This window comes from Rhyacophila brunnea, unplaced genomic scaffold (assembly GCF_057557595.1).
Source record: "Rhyacophila brunnea isolate RB1 unplaced genomic scaffold, BYU_Rbru_1.0 scaffold_3, whole genome shotgun sequence".
Classification (NCBI taxonomy): Eukaryota; Metazoa; Arthropoda; class Insecta; order Trichoptera; family Rhyacophilidae; genus Rhyacophila; species Rhyacophila brunnea.
This window is the reverse complement of record NW_028232965.1, coordinates 53,597,297-53,624,377: the sequence shown is the minus strand read 5'-3', so window position 1 is coordinate 53,624,377 and position 27,081 is coordinate 53,597,297. Positions and strand designations below refer to the sequence as shown.

At 31.5% G+C, this 27,081-nt stretch overlaps 1 protein-coding gene across 1 annotated transcript in view; it reads right to left on the bottom strand.

The window, feature by feature from the left end:
* Positions 1 to 23,606, bottom strand: part of LOC147068558 (neuropeptide CCHamide-1 receptor-like) — a 146,544-nt gene extending 122,938 nt beyond the window's left edge. The window contains exon 1 of the mRNA XM_085952999.1: positions 23,356 to 23,606. Within this exon, the coding sequence (XP_085809125.1) occupies positions 23,356 to 23,606 (251 nt within the window). The remainder of the gene's footprint in view (positions 1 to 23,355) is intronic.
* Positions 23,607 to 27,081: the final 3,475 nt, after the last annotated feature.

Sequence of the window (27,081 nt, the reverse complement as noted above, 5' to 3'; positions counted from 1 at the left end):
AGGAAAAATGCTTGCGATCCTTTTCATTTGATCACTCTAACATCGACCTCGTACAGCTAAGAATTTTCTTAGATTTTCAGCAATGTATTGCTGAAAATTTTATTATCGGTACTCTCAGTTAGTAAATTTTATCATGTAATTTTCTCTTTAAAAACATAGTCAGTTTAAAATGTGAGATAGATGAAGGTATTCACCTACCACTTAAGGGCGGACGTGCTCAGTGTGAGTCAAAATGGTGCTTTTATTCTATTTTCAAAGCATTATCGTGGAGATTCCTTAAACGTTGTAGATAATCTATTTATATAATTTTGAAGCCTTATTATCCTTTATATTCATTTTAAACATTTGATGACTGCATTAAGTATTTTTATTACATAAAATAGTATTCTTTTAAACCTCTCGCTCTAATGTTTTAGAATATAGTCATATTTCAGTACACAAATGTGCAGTGGTGTTAAGAATTTTTACATTTATTAATTTTTAAACTCATTTATAAAACCATCAGTATAATTTATGTCGACATTATTATAGTGAAATATTTACGATAAAAAATTATATTGATAATCTCTGTGATCCCAAATTTGACAACAATTAGGCATTTTATTATTCAAAAAATGGGCAAGATTAACACATTTGAAGATAATTCTAAAGATACTCATTATAAGCTATGTTTTGATCAAGTGTGATAAACATCCTACGAATAATGATTGCTTTATAATAATTATTGACCTAAGAATAAGGTAGTGTTTTTTTTGAAATACGCCATTTTTTTGGCATTCCCCAGTGGTTAAGCTACAACATACGGCCGTAGCCATAAATTGACAAACTATAATTGAAGTAGGGAGTAAAATGATGTTAACGCGCGTGTTTGAACATGTACCTAACCGATTTTTTTTAACAAACTGCACTATTTAATAATTGTCTTCCACACATAGAGAAAAGCACCGGGTGCCCTTACATTTGTTGGAGGGTGAGTAGTTGTCGTATTTGTCAACTTACTATCTCCGTTAATGTGATATGTTCAGACAGGTTGCGTTTGATTTGTAGATGTGATATTTTAATATGAGCCTTTACAAATGGAAACGCGCATGAACATTTATATCGTTTTGTATTTTGTACAAAGCACAATTACACTTCTGGTGATATTACATGGCAAGATTCAAAGATATTGCACAAAAGTATATTAATCTATGATGTACACGTACATGTTTATAATGATACCTTTAACTTGATATTTTAGGAAAGTCCGCGTGCCTTGTTATCTATATCTATTGAAGCTCTCTAGACAACTACTGACGTTTCCGTCTCGTTATTGTCTATGCTCTACTAAAAATGAGCATAGATAATAACAAGTCATATTAATACTATCTGCCGAAAATACTTGATGGAATTTGAATTTAAATTTTAATGGATTTAAGTTTTGTACTACTTTCTTGAGTGTAGTATTTTTTCTATTTTTAAAGAATAATGATCTATTATTAGGCTTTGACGATTTGTTATAATATGCTATCGAGTGTATTGTTATTAATAAGATAGGGTTTTTTACTGACACTTCAACTATTTAATATACATAATTTTTATATACATTTTTATATAAGTACATAATTTATTTGTTGTATTTTTTTGACTTAATAGGTAGGTAATAGAGTTTTAACTACTATATTGTATTGATTTAGTATTATAAGCTAGAGTTAAAAGTGTTTGTTGTCAGTGTGTCTTTGATGAGTGTACACGGCGCCTGAAGATGCCGAAAGGTGAAACCCGGGTCGCAAAAAAACGACTTAAATTAGATAGTATAAAACTTAAATCCATTAGAATTTTAACAACATATAAGTTGTAGAGTTCGGTAAAACCTCTACATATTGACAAACATATTATATACGTTCATATTTAATATTTTTACAGTTCAACTTCTATCTATTTATATCTATATAGGTAATACCACAATGTTATTCAAACTTATATTATAGCACGACTTCACTCCCTCATATTAGGAGTCTATCTAATCATTCTTTTACAATTGAGCACTAATTTTAAATCTACTTATTCTATATTTTACATTTTCCATTTTATATAACCCATATTAATAAGCTTTATTTCAACTGCTTTCTCTATCTATATTTATGTAGTAGTGTTCAACCATCGTTCACGTACGCATTGCTTTATTGTAAGCAAATTCAAATACTATTAATCTCGTAACGTGGTATAGAAAAATTTGCATGTTGGACATAACGCAGAAAAACAATCAGAGAAATATAAAAATATATAAAATTGCGCGAAGTGTTAGAGGTTTTCAAGCTAAATAAATAGCAATGGGGTGAACATGTTTCTCGGCTAGTGGAAAATCGCTGAATAAAAACAGTCATAAAAAGTGATATCCAAGGAGCATTAAACGACCATAAAACCGCCATTAACCACAGGGATATACATTATACATGGCGGCAGATAACTATAAACTGTAGAAAGTAGACTGAGCTACTACAAACCTTCATCCTGGAATGGATCAACCCCAGCTACTGCGATGATTATTATTAATTATTATAGAATTGATTACTTTTATAATAATTATGGTTTTCTGAGAGTAAAGTAAATTATATAATGCTCATATTATGTAATATTATGCAAGAACAGTTTTTACTTCACAGTCTAGAAAATAAATAATTAGTAGATTTCAAACATGATAATCTAAGCATCGTCATTGGCACAATTAGTCTATCCAAAGCCTCGGATTTCGGATGATGATTTTTTGCTAAATATCTGCTTGCATAAGTCCTCATTATCCGTGAGATGTACGTTTCCTGCGCACAGAAATCGTAAAATCGATATATGGTGTGTGATAAACTATCTATAATTACGGCCTCCTTAAGTAGTAGATTCCAATCTTGACTATACTGGATATAAATATACCTAAAATGAGAGCTGACGCCGTCAGTCTATCGAGGCTTCAAACGTCACACCAAACGCAAAATAACTGCTTGCGTGGTTCGCTGTCATTCATACGCTTGACTTATATTAGCCACTGAAGTAGTCTAATAATTGAAATATGTACGTCTTTTTCTTATACAATATAATGTATTGTATACATACAATAATACATGTATGATTGCACCTAAATATCATACTACATCGATTTGATTTGGACGAAAGTCTTTTCGTAAAATATTGCTTTTGAAAACGCCTAGCGGTTAGCCTCTCGTTTGCTTTAGCCACTTCCAAAATGTTCATCTTAATAATGAAGTTATATCACGTAAGAGCCAGTTCAGATAATACATTTTTTAGTTTAAATGGAAAATTCTGGAATATACATATTGTTTGTTAAACATCAGAAGAATTTATACTTATTAGGGGGAAAAAATATTCACACTGAATGTCATTGGACCATTGAAAGCATATTATTATAAAATAAAACACAGCACCCGGATTGTGAAGGTTATGGGTGCACATATTTAATATATAATATATGCGTATGAAAAAGTATGCACAATCAATTAAAATATTTCCTATCTAAAAATTCTCGAAATACTGGCTAATTTACGAAGTTATAAATTTTTTCTCAAAGTAATCAAAAACTTCGTCACAAGATGTCTCTGTGTTCTCGATTTAATTATTATTTCCTTGTTTACTTGTCCTTAATTATTCAGCGCATAATTACGATGCCGGGTTAATCTATTTGTATTATAATAACTGAAGTCACGTTCTGGAGAGCTTCCAGGCGCCAAGTTTATGTATTTATGAATCCATTAAGTCCATTAGGCTGCCAATGACACGAGACAAACCGCCATGCTCCTAAGAGTGAAAATTCCAACGAAAAGTTTTCCCATTTTCTTGCAAGACTTTTTTAACCATAGACTAAGTTTATTTAATCAGTTTGCTCGGCTAAAATTCCCCATGTCTAACATTTATTTATTTATTCAGTAATATTGTGACATGGCTGTTTTTGGCGAATCCGCCACCAATTTTAATACAGTCTAATTAAAAATAAAGACACACAATAGACTTTAATATACTAAGATTAAAGTACTGTAAAAAAAACATTTTAGCGCGAATCAAATTGAGGTGCATGTCGCCAACTGTCACACTGTCGCCGCAACAATCTTAGTCTACGGTTTCGTCATTTTTCAGAATATTTTGAACCATCACCATCTCTGTAAATTCACTGAAGAATGACACTGATGAAGAGTGCCTACTATAATGTATTCATGCTAATTTCAATTAATTTTAACAGTTTCTACGTGTGCGTATGTTAAAATACTTGCGGCATGACATACATAGATAATATTTTTAATATAACCCAACCTGCAGATCATAGATGTTAGACAACTTTCTTATCTAAAATACATAGTGTCGACCGCTAAAAACATGAAAAAACGTGATTTTGACATGACAATCGAAAATTGTAGGCGTGTGGAATATGATAAAAACGTTCAAAACGTCATGCAGGTGTCGATGCAGTGCAGTTCAACGTGAGGTGACCTCATTATAGTTTTAGTGATTTCGGCAGATTTTGCCAACTGACAATGTTCGTTTAAAGGTTCAAAATGTGAGACGGATCAAACGGGATGGGTCAGTCTGATAAAATTTATATCTATCAGTCTATTTTATATCTATTTTATTACTATCAGTCTGATAATATTTTTAATACCAAGAACAATGACATTACACACTTTTTTCCCGTAGCAGAAGCTTACTGTGACGTCACGTGATATGCACCTCAATTTGGTTCGCACTTTATATTACTATGTGTCATCACTCATCAGACATTACACTCATAGTAGCTATTTTTAGTTACAGAGTGTGATATCAGGAACGTATTATTATATTTTTATTAGGTACCTACGTTGGTAGTTGAAATTTATAATTTCTATTTTATTTTGTATCGTAAGGGGTCGTCAAAATCAGTTTGGCGTATCACTGGACACCACATTCCTGAATTCTCTACTAACTGCTATAATAATTATAACAAAGTTTACTTTAACTTGAATGAAAGTATTGGTGTAATTAATATATTTATATTATGATGTCAACTTATGTTGACTCTCTCTCTAGATCTTCAAAGGGCTTTTGAAGAATGAGAATATTCATTAAAAGGGTAAAGAAAAACGGCAAATAACAGTTTTGTTCAGTAATTATTAATCAAATGCCCAGTTGTTTCGTATAATAAAGGGTTTCTTATCGTTAATTGCGTTGTCAGTCGCTTGTTAACAGTACTACGATTAATGGCGAAAAAATAACCTATAACCTACCTAACTCTGTCATCAACACTGCCATTTTATGCAAAATATAATTGGCCATTTCAACATACAATTTATTAATTATTAAGAAAGGACACGAGTGAAGTTAATAATTATTTTCATAACAAACTTCGTATAAATGAAATAGAATAATATGATTGTCACGAAAGATAGATATTATGTTTATATAAATACAGAGTATTTTCTACATTATATTTGTTTATTTATCCAAGTAAGGTAATTTCATAACTCAATGCAAATAAAACATAACAAGTTTGCATTGAAATATCAAAGAAATAATAGCGGTAACCATCTCTTTTTATACGTATCTTATCGCAACAATATTTAACTATTGTAAATAATGTATAAGACCTTTTCTGGTGAAAATAAATCAATTTAATTTATCTAGCTTTTCAGAAAACACTATGTAATGTCTGTAATTATTGAATTTTATTTAGTTACTTATTTTTTATTGCTTTAGTATTTTTAGTTGATTATAAGTAATGGAACCTATCTACCATTTTTGTATGGGCACCTTATCTTTTTTTACACGGTTTTGTTTTGCATGGTAGTCTTCGGAACGTATCCAAAATCGTGCAAAAAGAGGATCGGGTTTATTATACATATTTTATGTATCATTGTATATTCTGTACCTGTTGACGATGTCTATTTGAAATGGATGAAACCGACCTTGATTATTATTATACTAAGTGGAATAAATTTACCACGTATTGTGTTTTATTTTATAAATCAATACAATGTATTCCCACAAAGAATTAACTGTTAACACTACGTATTAAAGAACATGACAAAGAAAAGGTGGGAAATTACCTTGTTACCAAAACCAAAACAAAGGAAAAAAGATAGATTCCTGGCTTTTAAAAATTCACTCTTCGAAGTACTACGTCAGTACATTCAATGATTCTATTTTCTGACAACATAATATAACACATCTCTAAATATAAATTTCAATAAAAAATATGTATTATTTTAAAACGACATTCATTACATGGCATGGTGCATTTAATGCCAAAGTATCTATCTCCCATCAAATCGAATCCACACTCAATCTGCCAGTGTGATGACATCAATCAATGTATGTTGCATAATATTATTTGTAATAATTTTCCTTTCATGTTCTCAGAGGGGAGGCTTTTTTTGATCCACGCAGAGCAGTACAAATTGGTGCAAATGGGCATTCAACCCGGATTTCGTGGAAAGTTTTTCCCCCATGTATTTCTCATTTTAATTCGCATTTATTGTCAAATATATTTTACCTTTTCTCTTGTTAAATAGGCATTGTATCATAAATTTTTAAATTGCTACCAAAATGCACGTTTGAAGAATGGAAATAAAATTGTACACATTTATGATGACGCTTCGTATATAAAACTAATTATTTTGTCAAGTAACTTTTTCTGCTTTCGTTCAATTTATTTAGGCTTTATCTGATAGAAAAACATTTTGGTCATCAAAATAATATGAATATTATAGCAACGAGCCTCAATTTTATTTCTTTAATAAAAAGATTTTTAAATTTTAACAATATCAATCATAGAACCTTTTAAAGCTTGATAAATCCGATATCAATTTTTCCCGTAAATCTGAATGAACATTGATTTATAAATCCTCTGACCCTAAACTAAGATCAAGTGACTCGTAAAAGGTTCTTTTTAGCTTGAGGTCAAACTTAAGTTGGTGCCTGTTTTACACTTTGGCTCGACGGAAAATTTATCGGTTCACTTTTCTTAATCCGCCTTTCGAAGGATACTGTGATTGTTTTCAAATCACTATCGGTGGCAAAGTCTGCCTATAAGTCCAGAATAAAAACGCTTTTATGGTTAAGTGATTTTATTTTAGAAAGCTTCTTTCTATTATTAAGATTTTTCATCGCCTTGTGAAGGTCAAGGTCTGTTTTGTAGTGAAAAATACAAGGTGAAATACCTACCAATCATGCTATATTTAGTCTAGTGTTTAAGTTGAACATGAATGAATTAGAATAGTACAACTTTACTTCAGATAAAACTTCTGTAATTGCATTCTAACGGGCATTGCATTGACGAATGTAGAAATATGCGATACTCCCAGATGATAAAGCTTCCTATATATTTCAATGTGACCTGGATTGTCCCAGTTTGATGATGGCTTCTGAAATTCCGGTCGGTTTTTAATGATTTCTCTCTTCAAAAGGTGTCTGATCCACATGCAAGAGATGGATAATTTGAATCTTAAAAATGATACCTTTTGTATTTTTTTAACTATCAAGTTTAGCATATATTATATATTTAGACAATATTATCACCTTTTATAATTATATATCATCGGACATAATTTTAAAAGACCTCAAAGAAATATATTATAACCACTAGAAAAACTCTCTTTGTAAAAACACGACACCTGAGAAGACCAAATCACCCAAATTTGTTCAACGCGTACGCTGTGTTCCTGTATGAATGGCTGTGGCTTCTGACTAAGCTTCATAAGTCTCGATTCTTAAGCGCCGGCTAGATGCTCATGCTCACCTGCGCAATCCGGTTTGTGTAGGGAAGCCCGTGTGTATGGACAGGAAACCTGTAGCTCGCGCAAACCGAAAAGTGTTCCGTATTTTTTGCAACAACTATACCGCGCAGGCAAGTCGCTGCTGTTTTGCCGATGCATTAGGTATACATTACTACGACCGCGTTACAAACACCTGAATTCGTGAGCGGACGTGGCTGGAATATGTCTTCCGGATGCCGCTAGAGAGTGCGATACTCCAAAACCTTGTGACACAGCCTCAATGGTTCTTTCGCCATGGACGGCCCTCTCTCATCCAGCAACAGTGATACAAAAGCGATGAACGAAGGAAAATGGCACGTCTGGGTCGCAATATTGGAGTGTGACAGGATGAAGTAAGTAGTAGTAGAAAAGCATGATTTACGACCGCTTTTAATACAGTGTAAGGGTACATGGCAGCAGAAGCGTATGCAAAAGACGTTTCTCTTGGAGCAACATCAGGGCGTTAGCAATATAATTCGACTGGTCCAAGAAAGGAATTTGTACCTACTACAATTTATTCTTTTAATTATTCTTATTAATTTACATGTAACCTTAATATATAATATACTCCTTAATATATAATATACTCCTTAATATATAATATACTTAATATATATATATATACGTGATAATAATATCAATGTGGTAGGCAGTTTCACATATAGCAGTCTGTGGTCAACTGCTATATATTTTCAGCAGTTATATAATTTTTTTAGATAAAATAATATAATGTGGACACATAGCCGGTTGCTAAAAAAACTGCCATAAATTTCAACTTAACATGCTCACCAGACCAATTAATTATCACTAAAGAATTTTTAAAGCTTTCTTCTCGTGGCTTTTCATTTTATGAATGAAGCCCTTTTCCATCTAATTACATTTATCAAAAACTAGGTTGGTAAAATACATTAATTAAACGGACGTTTTCATAGTAGGCCGTACAATAGTGGTTTCAATTTTTAATTTTTAATTAGCAACTCAAACGATGTGGTTATAAAAAATCTTTTAAAACATTTGTAAATGGCAACGAAAGAAAATAAATCACCGATGGACGAATTATAGTGCGTCAACGGTAATAATATCAAAAATGTGTTATACATATTATAATAAGTTAGATACCTAGTCATAAAAAGCAAACTAAAAATTTTATCAGTCTAATTTAAAAAATTAATTATTATAAATTTATTTCAAGCCATGCTCTTGCTTTTTTGAACCTACAAGGTTGTTCAAAGAGATTAAACATAGATTTATTTACATATTGCAGATGTTGTGGTCAGGATGATATGTTTATAACAGATTTGGATGAAACCTGTAGTTAGTATGTAACTCCATTTTTTTATTGTCAGAATTAGATATTTTGTGTAGTGTGATTGTACTATTTTGTTGTTTAGTATTTTATTTCATAGATATATTATCTACATAGAACTCTTAGAGCCCATCGGTTTTTATCTAATATTGGGCAGTCGTTGATGGCATGACACACTGTTTGAGACGTGTAGTGGTCACATGAACAATAGTCATCGTCTTTTTACAGTTTTGTGTGAAACCTGTGATTATTTATGTACCTCCATGTTTTATGGTCAAAATTAGATATTTTGTGTAGTGTGGTTGTGATTTATATATATTATCTACCTACATATATTGTCTATATATAGCTCTTAGAGCCCATCGGTCTTTATTCTATATTGGGTAGTCGTTGATGGCATGCCACACTGTTTAAGGTGTGTAGTCGTCACATGAACAACAGTCATTGTCTCTTAATTTAAATGTGTTTAGATGGGTATTCAGTGGAGTTCGAGTGAAGTTTTTATGTTTTTTGTATGAGTGGTGGCAGAGATTATATATATATTATGCTTATTTGATATCGATATCAGCATTGACAAAAATTTACTTTACCTTTCAAACGATAAGATAATACAATAATAATTGTATTCACACATGCGTACACCATTTGTACATATCGGGAGAGATTTCAGGATATGCGTGATATATTGCATTCATCTACATATTATTTACTATCAGAAGACACGGTCGGCGCAGATAACACTTTCATAGTGGACTACACACTCTATGCGGTAATTAATTTGAAAAATATTTTTAAATACTCTAATGGTTTTATGCCAGCAGAGACCTGATGTGGTGACAGATTTAAAGGCCACCTTGTGAAAAAATACCCATGCACTAAACCCCCAAAGAGTATTACCTACAGCAATAGTTTTTCCACAGAACAGATAATAAATAGAATACCGATAGGCTATATTCAATACGCCGCATGTTGATGCAGAGTTTTTGAATGTGTGAGTGTCCTACGAAAATGAAGCACGCATTATGCACGTGCAATAGTGTGTGTAATACACCAACATTAAATGAGCGTAAATGCATAAACCGAGAGCAGTTTTTAGTATTAGACGTAAAACGTATTATTGACACGTGTGTAAGTTTAACCCGGATTCTTCCTTACTCGAGTCGGTTACCTACTATCGCCTTACCCTTTATGTATTTCAGTTCCCATTATTTCTGAGTTCCCTGAGTTTTTCATTTCTTTTTACAGCCAGCTTATAAAAAATATATATACATTACCAAAAACACCTAATTTTCTTCATGGTAAGCGACCACCGATATGAGTAAATTCTTTCGTTTCAGAGTATTATTCCGAGAATTATCTGAGTCCGTAAAATTGTTTCTTTACGTTTTATTTATATTGTTAGTATCCTACACATTGTTTTATTACTATCTACCATTTTTTTAAATCATATTTTATAATATTACCATGCATAAATATCTCCTAAAATAATCCTTTTGCACACCCTTTTATTTGTCACTTGTCGATTTTATTCATTCACGTACCATCAGGATATTTCCCTATATTATTTACGATTTTTTTCACCTATTTGTCGGTTTTTTTCGTCGTCAAAAATATGTTTAAATAAAGATGTATTCTTTATACTACTTTTCATTAACCTTATATTAACTTGTATATAACGTATTTTGAACCATTCACATAAGTATTATTTTTTACAGATCGCTTTATTTTTTAATCTAATGCTTTCCATTTAGCTTAAAATACTGTTTTCACATCTCAGCAATAATGTCAAAATTATCCATATAGTCCAATCATGTTAAGGTTTTACCTATAAATAATTCCCCAAACGATAGTTTTGCACATGTACCCCTATACCCTGTACCCTTCATACTATGTTATGCTAAGGGTAACCATCTTGAAAAGTAGTGGACAGTTTTAATTTTTAGCTATATCTATAAAAAGTTCTAATCTACACAATTTTTTTTATAGTATGTATTTGCAACGGTTAAGAATTAAACTAAAATAGATTAGTTCTATGGACATGGACAGAGCTTTTTATTACAAATACTTTATAGCGATTTTTTAAAGTAATGTAAAAATTATGATAACTACAAAATAAACAACTATATGTTGATGATATAATAAACTTTTTTCTCGTATATCTACAGCAGTTAAAATTTATATTAATATATAAAGATGAGGATCACTTATCTTTTTTTTAGTAAATTTTGGTCATAAAAATTTATATTTTTATAGAGAAACTTTTTACCAATTCTAAGTATTATAATAAAAAATGGAAAGAGAAAGATAAAGTCGTCGACAATATAAAGATGCCTATAAACTTCTCATAATAAAAACGCAAAAGACAAGGTAGCGTTCAACAAAAGTTTATTGGGGACATTTCATCACGGAATATTTTATGTTCATACTGAATTTATGAAGGTTCAAACGGAAATACTATCATTTTTTATTGCATAAATATCTACGAGATTTTAACGTCAATCGGACATTTCAAACAGTTATATACAAAATCATAGTAATATGACAACTTGATTTACCGATGAGTGTGTTATTTACAGTATTTTTTTTCGTGTAATTGAATACTTTAAATTTACCATTTCATCGACACGTATAATATTGTATTTATTAGAGCCTATGCTTAAAATATTTCATTGCGATTTTTGTGATAAATAAATTGCAATGAAAACATTTTCATTATATTGCATTCACATGGAAAAACTCTTGTATTGAACGGAATTTGAACATGTTTTTTTCTCATCACACTAATACCCAGCTACCATTTATTTTTCGTTGACTTTGGTTTTTTTGTACTTTTATCTTGATTCAATATAAATACGATAGCCATCTGTTGAAAACATCTCCAAGACATTATTTATTGACATATTTATGTATTTATTTATGTATTTGAAAGACCAAAACAGTATGGACATAACAAATCTAAATGCAAGATGCGCACAACATTAGATTTACATTATAACAAATATGACACTCACAAAAGTGAAGAAAATATATATAATAAAAAAAATATATTATTACAATTTTATACATAAAAATAAAATACATATCATGTCACTGAAAATGTCTATGTCTTTGGGAGCGTATTGACTAATCTTGCTCCCCTCGCTAATGGTGCCTGATAGGCTTGACACAAGGAAACGGTTCCGATCCAGAATAGATTATGGCTGCGACCACGTAGGTAATTGACAGGAGCATAGGAGCATGTAAATTCAAATTATTTAAGACATAAGGATTGGAAACCATCCTTCGCGATAACAGGCAAAAATGTCTCAAGAGCAGAAGTGACCTACGAGATTAAGAGAGTGAAAAGTAAGCATGCCTTGTAGAAAGGCATTCGGAAATAATATATTATTTTAGATTAATTATAGTTACTTAAATACTCACAAGAAAAGTCTTCATTCCTAGATAATATGTCATTAAAATCCTGAAAATCTTGAAGTCGAAAGAAATTAATATTTAATTTCTAATTGACGATAACTATACTTTATTTCCCACGCTCAAGTAGAGACTAAAAGACTTGCCACTAATTCTATGATTATGCATAGTTTGCATCATGACTCTAAGTGATTCAAATTCATGTATAGTTTTATTTCAATCAATATTGTATGTTGGACTGCAAAGCATCTCTCTAATTGTCTATTGAAATGAATGAATATCCAATGTCATCAAATATATCCTCCCCCTCAAAGTATGCCCCAAATCACGCATTAAAACTCCATATCAAGTCAGTACTCTAACCAAAAACATCATTAGGATATCCCTGATGAAAAGTTAACTAGCCCTGCCTTCCAAAATAATATTATTGCAACACGCATTTCAGCAGCCGGATGACGCGCAGCCGAAAACAGGACAGTATACCTGGCCCGGCGGATACCGAAGCCAGAGATCCGAAGTGAAAGTACCGTTAGTCAGCCGCCAAACCTTCCCTTTCCCCCCCCCTGCCCGCATCTTACGATGGGGTAGACGGAAATAATTGAGCAGTGATAATTTCGCCCCAATTGCATGGAAGTTGCGGAAACATTTCCAATACGCAAGGCACGTTGTCTCGTCGGCCAACCGTCCGTATAAAATGACTGCGTTCCCGCGCCTAATTCGTCGCATCGTAGTCTAAATAAAACTTCTCGATTAATAAATAACAAGTGCCCGTGAAACTTAGTAAATAATGTGTAAACGCGACTACGTGGCAATAATATAAAGTGTAGTGCAAACCAGTTAAATGTCGCGTGCCCTCAAGCAACCGACATGCGTAACCACCGCCAATTCGGTGTATTTTATCTCAGTCATGCTGAACTTATGTATACCAAGCTTGTATAATTTAGTGTAAATAAAATTATAACTCCGCGCGGAGCCTTCAAATTGAATTATCCTGTTTTAAACTAATTGTGTCCCATGACGTCCACACTTCCCAAACCTGAAGTAATGCCCGATGAAGAATTTCACCAGCCGACATGTGAGTCTTCTTCATCCTCGGTATTACCAATTATCTCGAAAAGTGTAGATTTGTGTAGTATACTGCTCGTCATAGATTGAAGGTTGTTGACCGAATTTCAGTACATCCCTCTATGGAAGGGTAGTCGTATCAGATCACCGACGTCTAGGATATTTAACTTACGAAGATTGCGTTTTCATAACAAAAAATCTTCTACTCACCATTCTGCTACTTTGTACCTAGGGATTGAAACACCGGTATTCTAAAACCGGGATCCCAATATTTATCGATACCGAATTATCGATTTTCATAATTGAAATACCGATATTTTCGATATTAAAAAAGCAGAAATGAAATGTATTTAAATTAATATAAGTTGAAAATAAATTTCACAAAGACGAAAGTCATGTTCAACTGCTTTGCAGGCTAAAAAGAGATCCTCATCAATGGCACTGAGCTCGAACAGGTGAAAAGCTACATCTATCTGGGACAACAAGTGTCTATAGATGGATGTATATTTGATGAAATTGTTTGCAGAGTAAAGCTAGGCTGGAGTGCTTTTGGCCGCCTGAATAATATCTTCAAAAGTGACCTTTCACTGTGCCTAAAGCGCAAAGTGTTCAACCAGTGTGTGCTTCCCGTGATCACATATGCGTGTGAAACATGGACCCTAAATAAAAGAGAGATCCAGAAACTTAAAAAAGAAGTAGAAGAAAAAAAAAAGGAGTAGCACAACGTGGTATGGAGAGGTGCATGCTGGGCATAACGCGAAAGGACAAAAAGAGAAATGAGTGGATAAGAAAGCAGACAAAGGTTTGCGATCTAATAGAGTTTATTAAAAGTCTTAAATGGAGATGGGCTGGACAAATCTAGTCATCCAGTGGTATCCAATAAGTACAAAACGTCCGCAAGGTAGACCTAGAGGCCGTTGGATCGATGAAATGATAAAGTTCTGCGGAAGTACGTGGCAACGCAATGCACAGGACCGAGAGAAGTGGAAGCAGCTTGAAAAGGCCTTCATCCATCAGTGGATAGATTCAAGCTGATGATGATGATGATAAATAAATGAACAATAACTGCACAATTATTAATTAACGACGCCATTTGTGGTTCGATTTCGTTATTCTTAGTGATTAAATGCTCTTCATCAGTCAGTCGTAGATTTTAGAAGTTACGGACCTACTTTTGGATTTATATTAAAGCACAGTTAAATACTTTTACATTTTATTAGTATAATTAAATGAAAACTGATCATAAATCGTTGCATAATGGGTGTGGAGACGTGGTGGGTGGTGTAGAATGATTTTTATATAGATTGGTAGATACTTCTGTTTTTGTCTGTATATTTTAACGAATACCGATATTCAATAAGAAATACTGGTATTGATATTTTAAATCGGTATTGCAATCCCTTACCTTTACCGTTTTTTGGATTATGAGCTAGAGTAGTGGTTCTCATGTGCGGGCACTAGAGGATTTTGCTGCGGCCACCAGAGCTTTACAGAATAATAGTTCGATAAATAAACAACAACTACAAAAAAGTAACCTAAAAATAATCGAAACCGTGTTCATCATAGATAAATTAAAAAAAAAACACAATGATTCTCATGTCAGAAGTTGGAAATGACATTTTTTTCTATTTTATCTTTTCAAAGATAAAAGTACGAACACAACTTCTAAATTTAAATTAAAGCTTAAAATGAAAGTATCTTCAATCTCTAAATCTGGATCTTGATAAAAGGTTCAAGAATTGATTTTTTTAAACTCTTTCTTTCGTAACTTCGCCTTTTCAGATGATGACAAACGAAAATTTCATAGGACTACAAATGAGATTAACATCTATATAATATTTGAGGCTTTCACGGTTGTTTTTTTATCGTAGTAGATTTTTGGGTGTCCACCGTGTGTCCTTTTTCCTTCTTTACTCGACTTTTCGGGCTCGTTGCAGAGATGCAGCTAATTGGATTCCTTTTGACATTCTTAGAGCAACGTTTACATTCACATACCTACACTACATTTTCATCATAAAACATATCATCTCGTGATAATATGGCCTCTGCACACCCCGAAACTCCGAGCCCGAAACGTAGAGTAAAGAAGGAAGAAGCACACACGGTGGAAACCCAAAAATCTACTACGAGATTATCATAATTTTCGGTATTTAATTTAATTAACTGGGTTAACGTTAAATACGCCTTATTATAAATGAGTCACGACCAAGTACTACATAATACCATGGTTAAAAATTTTGGTCGAAGTTATACGTTTTAAAATGTTCAAATTAATGTGGACTTGTCTATAAATAAATTGATCCATTTTTTAGTATATAAAATTTAGCTTTAATTTTTTCAATCACAGCAAAAGTGAAATTTGGTGCGGCCACCAGACGTTTCCATAGAACTGTCAATGTCAATTGTGCGGCCACAGTTAAATTTCACGGGAGAACCACTGAGCCAGAGTGAATCACAACAGAAAAATATACCAAATTAGCTATAAATTATCTTTGTTTGTTCGTCCAATAACTTTCTCGTTAGTAATATACCGATACAACCAGAGCTCTAATGCCTCCAGGCTTTTACGTTGTAAACCAATGAAAACAATACGTAGCACCTAATTGACATTCATCAAGTACCCAGACAAATGTCTCGATTACAGAAGAGATATTCCATTTTTTTCAGACGTGTTCCCCGTCATCTCAATTCTGATCTCGAAATTACTATCTGGGCTTCAGCCTCCTTGTAAATCTCAACCGAGATATTATGTCACATCGTCTAACCTCTGCAATGAATTGCTATCAATGTAAAGGTGGACCATTTTAACGGGTCTAGGACGATTTAAAGAAGAAAGAAAATAAATAGACGCTAGGTACTTATAGGTACTTTAAAAAAATATTTAATATTATTATTTATATTCAAATGATTATATTATGATTTATTAGTTGGTGAGAATATAAATATTATGCAGACGTAAATAATGATTTAATCGTGCATATGTTTAAGTTTCAACGAAAAAAGAGTTTTTTTTATTTTATATAAAGCCTTAGGCATGGTAATTCTCAATCCGCAATAAAAAATACATTATGTTGAATTAAAACTACTAAGTAGTAGATAGAAACTGATTAAAATACCTCATCTAAGTTCTGTATACGTGTCTACAACAGTGCGACGTCCAATTGTCCGGAGTCCAATTGTCCCTTTCCCATTTTAACCGATTTTTTATTGACTAGGTACCTTAAAGACTGGACGTCATTATTTAAATTCTACAATTCTCAATGACTTTTTTAAAATAAGTACTTCTAGTATTTTTTCCTAAGTTACAAGATATTATTCCCGATTTATGTGTAAACATTTTTTATTCTTAAATTGTATAGTAACTAAGTAATACTCAGTTAAATCTACGTATGCACTTAGTATATCGTCCATCACAAAAGAGAATTTCTTTGTAAGAACGTTGGGATTTACAATTTATGTAAACATGCTTTGAATATGCTATTACAATGGTATGTAGACAATTTCAGCTATGCGATCATTTTAAAGGACGCTTTTATGTGCATTTACGAGACGAAAATTTCCATTTAAGAGTATCACCATTAAGAATATTAACAATCTTAGAATATGCTTAAAAGATTATATCTTCTTAGCTTTTATAAACATACTAATATATTCCCAATTTAGACGTTTACTTTGTGAACGAATCGTTATAATATTCTACTTTTTAAATAACGATAAAAATAAATAAATTTTATTTTAAATATTAATCTTAATTTAGCATATATTTTAAATGTACAATTAGGTATATACGTCAACTGCAATGATAGATAAATAAGTGGACTACATTTTTCTCGTATATATCAAATTTCGTCATCGAAAAACTAACATAATACTATATTTATGTACTTTTAATGCACCAACAATACAAGCAAAGATATGTTGTTTAATTTAATAAAACGCATTTTTTTGTAGTACTTATTCCACTTTTAATCATTAATGATTAAAACAATAAAACATGATTAAAAGTGGAATAAGTACTACAAAAAAAATGCGTTTTAATAAATTAAACAACAATACAATGCAGTTCCACCATGAATTGACAGTTAACAAAATAAAAGAAATTACAAGCAAAGATGTTTTTAGATTACATGTAAATTGTACGTAAAACATTTCACCGTGGTACAGTTTGCCGTGAGCTTTCTTATCGGAAAGAGATTATCGTATACTATACGGTCTCTAATTTTATTAGATTCAAAATGAACATTTTTATTCAATTTTCATAGCTGATTTTGGCAAAATTCATGAATTCAAGAATGAAAACCTAACCAAACCTAATAAATAATCCAGTATATCGGATATTTTCAAAATTTCTTTGCTACTGGCTTCCTGTAGAGTGTAAACCGACAAGAACCGTGTTTTATTTAGACCTGACTAGACAGTACTATACAACCCAAAGAGGTTGGACGGTCTTTAATACACGGTCATATATTTCCGTTACAACATTTCACGGTGAAGTGTGATACGGCGAACTGCATACGTACAAGTTTCCGGACACAAAAGTGTTAACCACATAACTAACTTGATAATATAATAATCGTTATATGTAATGATATTCTGTATTTTAGTTAAAATATGCAAAAACTGCTGACCATATTCTGGTGTTTGATGGGTTGAATAAAAGACCTAATTCCCAAGATGAGTGCAAAATGAAAATGTATTACAATAAATACAAATGACAATGAAATGGCTAAAATAGTAGTTTAATATTGAGCCTATTGTCTTAATAAACCACTAGTATCAATATATTTACAAAAAAATATTAGTCACCGGAGTTGCCGAAGGTTAGTGGGAAAAAAAACAACGGTAAACATAATAAATATGACATTAATGTTATCGATCACATAAATTCTTTTTTGTTATTCAGATTTTCATTGAATATTGCAGGTCGTAAGGTTTACACAGCATACTGTCAAAATATTGTATAAAATCTTGTCTACCAAAAGTTGGCAAGAATGACCGTATCTTCATAAATAACCCTTTGTCTATAATTCGATTATGTGGATGATCTAACATAGGTACTGAAATAATATAATATATCCGAATCTATAAAATAACGATCGGTTTTTGTGTATTAAAGAATATTAATTACCTTAATTGCTAACCGATGCCCGGCTCTCGCCAAATATTTTAGAACATCTACTTGAACTTGCTTATAATTTTTAATAAACCATTTCTTTTAATAATTAATGAATAACAAGGTTTTGAGAATATAACATTCCATAATTATAATGTTCAATATGGAATTTTACATTGTCAAAATCTTGTGAATTACTGATTGCATGAAAGAAATGGTTTATTAAAAATTGTTAGAAAGTTCAAGTAGGCGTTATAATTATAAAATAACTCTTCATTTAAATTGGTTTAGGCTAAGACTGATTTTATAGGACGTGTCAAACTTTGAAAAGGTCATAATTACATAACGTGTTTTTGAGACTTACTTTTAATTTCACTATTTTACGAGATATTATATTTTATCAAAAATATACTAATTTAACCAACATTATAGTAAAATTTGATTCCATAATAAAAATTCTTTTACAATGTGAAAAAATAGTTTTTTATAAAGAATCGCTTGATAGAAAGTACGGTCGTAATGGAAGAAACTTGTCGAGATTTTTCAACAATGTCCATGAGAGAAGTAAAAAAAAAATATTATATCATTTTCAAAACCATAAGCCGGTGTATAAAAATAGCATGAAATTCTTGAAAAGATTCAAGTTGGACATCTTTGTCCTTAAGTTATTTCATAATTATATTTTTTCACACAAAATCTTATAGCATGTCGTTACGTCAACGAATGTATTTGCATATATTTAAAAAAAAACCCCAATCATTGTAAAACATAATAAAAAAATTCAAATTTTTGTTAGTATTTTTAATGTAGATTCGATTTATTTGCGAAGTAGTTTAGATTTAACATTTTTAATGATACATCGAATTTAAAATAAGCAAAATATTTACGAGCTCTCCAAACCGAAAAATTCTCTATGGAATTACTATGTAATGTTTTATTCATTTTCATCCTTTTGGTAGTTGTCTGATAGGTACTAGGCCTTTTAAAGCGTACATTTATTCCCAATAGGCTGTTTTAAAAACCTAAATCATCCAAATTCTTTGAACCGAATTAATTTAAATCGTTTCTATTTATGTCAAAGTTGGTAAAATCAAAATACTAAATTTATATAATATAATTTTAACATTTATCTTGAAAACGACAATATTATCAAGAGAGTCGTTTTATTGGACACATAAATATTGATGCGTTGGTCAAAAATATAATATACTTTTAAATGAAACAGAATAAATTAAAATCAAACGGAAAACATATACAGATGTTAGCAAATTATTTATATGAAGCACCTTTAATATTATTGGGTATGGTTTTATTATTACATAAGTATACCTATTCAAAAATGTATACCGTATCAAATATATTATGTCGAAAATAATGGATGAATAAATAAATAAATCCGTACAAAATTATGTAATCGGTTGTTTAATTACTAAACCATATATTATAATTGACAAAGCTGTACTAGAGCTAGTCAATAATAGTTTGCGTATTTACGAGAGAATAATTTATTTGGGAAAAAACTATGGATTCGTCATATAATTTTTACTCAACCAAAAAAAGTTATAACTTGTCATCGAATAACTTTGTTGATGCACTTTTGTGATACTGTGAATATTAAAAATAATTTATTCATTTCCGATATAAAGTGGTGATAAAATATTCTATTCAAATTTGGAAGTGATCCGGTGCAGCAGGCTTATTCTAACATGTCACATAACATAAAAACAGCTAATTGTGATAAATATATCATATTTATCACTTTACTTATTCTGGCGGTTAATTATGTAAAAAGTTAATCGTCTGAACTGTCAAAAGGTGATATCTTTTAACCCCCTTTCTTGGCCATACTAACTTTGAAAACGAGACAGAGTAGGTACGATAATTTTCCGACTGTTGTACTGCAAATCGCAATGATATGACTAATACAATTTTAGGTAATGTTGATATGCCTGACGTGTCAATACAAAATTTTTGTGTTCGGCTCATTACCAACTAGATGGCGCTGGTTTGGCTTAATGCACTTGTGTCCGGTCTTATCCGCTTGAGTTTGGTAGCGCGAACATATCCAAATTTGACCGACATGTCTACCAACCTAAATTTTCGTCGTATTGTGAATTGGAGATCACCGCCCAAAACTGTTCTGTTTATAGAATACCGTCCGTGTTAATTTGGACCAATGAAAATATCGAAAACGTGCTAAAGTGATAACTGTTAAGAATAGACTTGCAAGAGTCATTATACAACATCAATCTTTATAAAAATCTATTTTTATTGTTAATTATAAACTAACAAAAATGTTTATTGCAAATTTGTACTCATATAAAACGCATAGATTTATAAAAAGGGTGAATTAAAATATATCATTGCTTATATTGATAATAATTATTAATCAATACAGGACCCATCTAATAATATTTATACAAAAAATTCGAAGCTTTATCATTTTCCAGCTTATTAATATTAACAAGAGATTAGTATTACTTTCATAGGTATTAGTTATCACTTTTAATGAGAAAGCTTTACAAATGAAAGAGTCTCTAAAGACATTGTTGATCACTTGTTTATTTTAATCGCAAAATATTCCTGCAAGGATAAAAATTAATTATTCGTTTGTCTAATTTAACGTAACAGGTCGAAATTCAAAATATTCACGCAAAATTTAAAATTATAATATCTTTATTAACTAAATAATATCATATCAGCTCTACATACAAAAGAGCGCATCTGTGCATATTCATAGTTATATTGCAATGGTTACACTATTAATTATAGTTACGTAGAGGCTCAATACACTGACGATAAATTGTCATTGTGACCTAAAATATACTGCTAAAATATTGTTCGTATGCTGATTGTTTTTTTAGGGTTTTATGTATTTTTTTTAAATACACAGTAAAAAAATACACATCGTGGGCATTTTGATAATAATAATAATATAATATCTGCAAAATTGCTAACTGTCCAGGAAAAACTAATTTGAAAAAATATTTTATGTGGAGTTATTAGTTTTTTATCCAAATTATTTAGTTAGTGTTGTATTATGGTTCGAATAACGCACACAACAACAAGGAAGCTATCAATGGAATGATGCTAGATAGGTCATGTTGCCGCCAATTTTATTTAATGTTGGGGTAGGACATTTTTTTATAACCCTGGAAATGTGTAATAGCACCTGTCTTGATCCAAATTTACCTCTGATTAGTGACGGACAAAACATCGGGAGCGTCGACAGCTTCAACTACATCCAGGTACACATCACGGGAGATGGCATTTTGCAAAAAGAGCTCGCTATCCGACTGGGAATGGCTGGAGAAACATTCAACTCCATGCGGAGTGTTTGGGACTCACGATTGTACTCGGTCAAAACCAAATGGCGCTTATCCGACGCTTGTATTCTGATGGTGCTGCTTTGCGGTATCGAATTATGGCACCTTACGAAGGATCAGAGCAACCGTATACTGAGCTTCGAAAACAGTTGTTTGCGACGGATACTGGGTGAGAGGTGGTATGAATTTAGGAGCAATGAGGAGATAAGAGAACGCATCAAGCAGCCTCTCATTACGCTGAGAGTGAAGAGGCGATGATGGACATGGCTCGGCCATGTGCTGCGGATGCCAGTAGAGAACCTCAACTTGGCTTGCCTGTTCTTCAAACCGACCGGATTCCGGCGTCCTAGAAGGCAACTAAATACTATTTATATAGTGTATGCGGCGGAGCTACAGGATGCTGGTTTGACCTGGAACGAAGCAAGAAGACTAGCGAGCGACAGGGATTTTCGGAGGCGCCACGTGGTATCCATAGGGGAGGATATGGCCGAAGAAGAAGAAGAAGTAGGAAATATGTATTTATAACACATGGGACAAATTGCAAAAGATTCGCAAGATTATTTGACATTGAGTGTATACAAAATATGAACTTCAGTAAAAATGTCAGACAATATACCATATTGTAACTATAATCAATTATATATGTTCATATTTAATAATAAAATAACCACTACACCTGTGGACACTGTCTATTAGACATAATTCTTGGAAGAAATCTAAAAAAATACACCTATAACTATTTGCAGAACCGACCTCTATTCAATTAAAATAAGATGTATTATTTCCAATAACAGGAAACACACACTGGTTGAACACTTTGCGCTTTAGGCACAGTGGAAGGTCACTTTTGAAGACATTATTCAGGCGGCCAAAAGCACTCCAGCCTAGCTTTACTCTGCGAAACATGGACCCTAAGTAAAAGAGAGATCCAGAAACTTGGAGTAGCACAACGTGGTATGGAGAGGTGCATGCTGGGCATAACGCGAAAGGACAAAAAGAGGAATGAGTGGATAAGGAAGCAGACAAGGGTTTGCGATGTAATAGAGTTTATTAAAAGCCTTAAATGGAGATGGACTGGACACATAGCTCGAAGAAGAGACAGTCGTTGGACAAATCTAGTCATCCAGTGGTATCCAAGAAGTACAAAACGTCCGCAAAGTAGACCTAGAGGCCGCTGGATCGATGAAATGATAAAGTTCTGCGGAAGTACATGGCAGCGCAATGCACAGGACCGAGAGAAGTGGAAGCAGCTTGAAGAGGCCTTCATCCAGCAGTGGATAGATTCAGGCTGATAATGATGATGATTTCCAATAAATCAAAATAGTTTATTATTGGTTACAAATAAATAGAAAAAATAATACTTACGTATTTGGAACATTCCGCATAGCCCTGTGTCTGATGAAAACAATCACGAGCGTGCCATTTCCCAAGACGCCGACGACAAATATTAGTGCAAACACCACTGGGACTATGTAGGTTTCCGGACGGGTATAGTAAGGAGTGTAGTCTTCCACCATAGATCCACTAGAATTCCCACTGCCGGAAATTCCATCGAGAACCAATTTCGTTAGATTTCCTTCCTTCTCAAAATTTTCCGTGAAATTATCCGAAGTCATTGCCAATTGAAAAAAACCCATTTTGGGTCACACAGAATATCACTTTTCCACTGATAAAATCACTTTTTTGTTTGTGTTTTTGCACATTTTTTAACCACCATTTTCAGCATTGTCCTATAACATACATAATAATATTATTATTATTTTAGATACAATTTTAGAATAGTATGAAATAAAATTCTACACAAAAAATTTTTCTCTGTAGCTATTTTCGTTGTAACACCACAATTATTTCAAACATAGTCAATCCAGTATTCTGGAATAAGTAATTTATTTAATCGTAAAATCATGCATTGTATTATAATATTTCAGTGCCGAGGGATGGAGGTAAGCTGTTCAGATCCGCCATAAATAGTGCACACTAAACGTTGTCAGTCGTAAGTGTTTATTTTCATTGATAGAAGACTACAATTTACAAAATGGTGTTGGTAAGTTTTTAAAATTCAATTAAACCCTGTGAAACCAAGCCATAATAGATAATAGTCAAAAAATACTCGTATATCTATAAAATATCTAAAATTATGCAATTGAATCATATATTTTATAGATAGAATATTTTTTTATCTATTATAGTTTGGTTTAGGCAGGGCTTGATGAATTTAAAAAAAATGAACCAACATTATATTGTGTAATATAATATATTTGTTCTTAATCCAACGAAAACAAATAAGTTTGATTGAAAAAATGTGCACAATTTTGTTGTATCGTCCAAAGTATACCAAAACTTTTATAGTTTGGCTTAGGCAGGGTCTAATTGGTTTTTAAAAACTAACCAACATCAACTGTAAATTGTAGTCTTAGTTCAATAAAAACAAATACGAATGACTAACAAAGTTTAATGTGCAGTATTTATGGCGGATCTTAACGGCCTACCTCCACCCTTCGCTACTGTAATATTGTTTCCCAAATTGATAATAGTGTTACAACTAAAACAGCGTACGGTTAAAAATTAAACATATTATTTATTAATATATTATAATATTATAAATAACGGTACTAATTTTGCCATATAACATAATATAGTATATATCCTGGGGTTTTCAATATATATTGATGAATTTATAAATATGTCTTTATTTGTTTATTATTTGCTAACTATTTTGGGAATATTAGGATATATCCTAGAATATAAAGTGAATGTTAAGTATTAAAATGTATATATAAAATATTGAAAAACCGCGTAATATGACATGGCATTGGGATTATCTAAAATACATTTCAACAGTAATAGTGTTTTATTCATCAATCTGCTATATTGGTAAAGATTACTTTGACTTCACTAAATATACCATAGGTATATTATCTCATTCAATGCAAATTTTGTCAAAGAATCGGCTCTAAGACGTTCAGCGCCAGGACAACTGGGCGCTACGCAATCAAATGAAATTCGAAAATAAATAGATGTTCGTGAATTACAGGTACTTTTAAAATGTATTATATTTAAAACTTATATATTATTTAATAATTGGTGTGAATTCAAATATGCACACATCAATAATGATTTAAATGTGCATATTATGTATAAGTTCCAATAATAAGAGAGTTCTTTTATTTTTATATAAAGCATCTGCAATATTAAACATTATTTTAAGAGCAAAATTAATTAAAACTGCTAAGTAGTAAATAGAAACTAATTAAACTTTCTCTTCTACTTTTCGAATTAAATCGTAACGAACGCTATTTATTTCATCAATGAACGTTATTTGATTCGACAGTGCACTGCTCACTTGTCCTGGCGTCCAGTTGTCCCAGTGTACCCAGAATATATTTTATGACATATATATATATGCGTCTTTATATAATATGTAAGCAAGATTCTTACCCGTTAACATTAAAAATATAAAATCACATTTATAAGTACATTTCATCCAAGACATGATATTGTAAATTTAAAAAAAAAAACAACAAACAGAAAATATACAAGATGCTATGTTTAAAAGAAACATATATTATTTTAGTTAAATGACTTACTAGAGAATATTCGCGAATTCAATGTTTTTATGTGTACCGTTTATATAACGAAGGTATTTTGTTTTCGGAGATATTAAATAGAAGTTGAGGATACCAATCAACTCAAGTTAATAAATAGTGAAATAATGAAATGAATATATTTATAAATCATTTACCGCATTAAACATTTGCCAATTAATATAATTGATTGAAATATGTACCCAGTATGTAGGTACTAAGATGATTGTTCAAGAATTATATTTAGAAAATATATATCATTATTTTATGGCTGACAATTTGTACGATGACATTATTAATTATGGTTTAAATTTTTTGGTAGACACAATTTTTTGAAGAGAAACTTTTTACGAAAATTGCCGGTAGATATTTTCAAGGCTGCAAGTATTTCGATAAATGTATAGGTATTATTTTTAATAAAAATATGAATCTTGCGACACTATGACACGATTATAAGAATGTACGTACATCAAACTATATAAACTAAGCGTAATAACTAAATAGATATATTTTGACAGTTTTATTTAAACAAAGCATTTTTCAGTCAGTTGTAATATAAATATAATATCATAATTTATTGACAGTATGTATTATCGCGGCCATAACAAAAAAATGTATGACGTGTAAAGACGTATTATAGTGCTAGTGGCAAGATTGGGTGCATGTATCAAAAAAGTTCAAAAGCTTCTGAATTTTCACGTAACAATTGGACTGTGAGATATTTGCGCCTGCACAGTAGAACGTTAGTGGTGATTCTACTGGAAAAAAATGAACTACTCCACGCAGAGACTCATTTTGACGTTTACTGATTTTCACAATCTGTCAAATAGTACCATATAATGACAACATAGCGTCTCGCTTATTGTTGAAGAATTAAAATCACGATAGTTTAAAATACACACTATATTGGTGCAAGTAAATCTAACAGGCGCTATATAATGTTACCGCAAAAATATGTGCTACTAGTCAAGCAAAAAATTATCAATATTTTTCGTACTAGCTTTTTTCAGCAATAATAATGTAAACAATTCGGTTAATTTTATAATAAAAAACAATGTATTAAAATTCAATGAAGAAAAATAAATTATTAACATTATCTATTTCAATTAAAAATATTATATTGTTCGTATAAACCCATGTCGAGTTTTATTACATCGCATTAAAGCAATTACTATAAATACACAATACATTTAGTTAATAAATACGTATATTTTTATATATTGAATATAGTATGTCCGAAATTACTCCAATGCATAATAAATTAATGTCTTTTTTTTCTGCGCGACTTTAAAGAAAAAATCTGTTTTAAATAAACACAGTATTTATGCTAACTATTTTAATTTACCAATTTAATTAATGATACGTAAGATCCGTTGTATGTAATTATTAATGTAAAACTCCTGTCACTTGAAAAGTTAAATTTCCACCGTTTCCAAGGCTTGCTTTATCTTTAGTACCTTCCGCTCTTTACCGGATATGATATTTTTCTTTACCCGCTAATTCAATC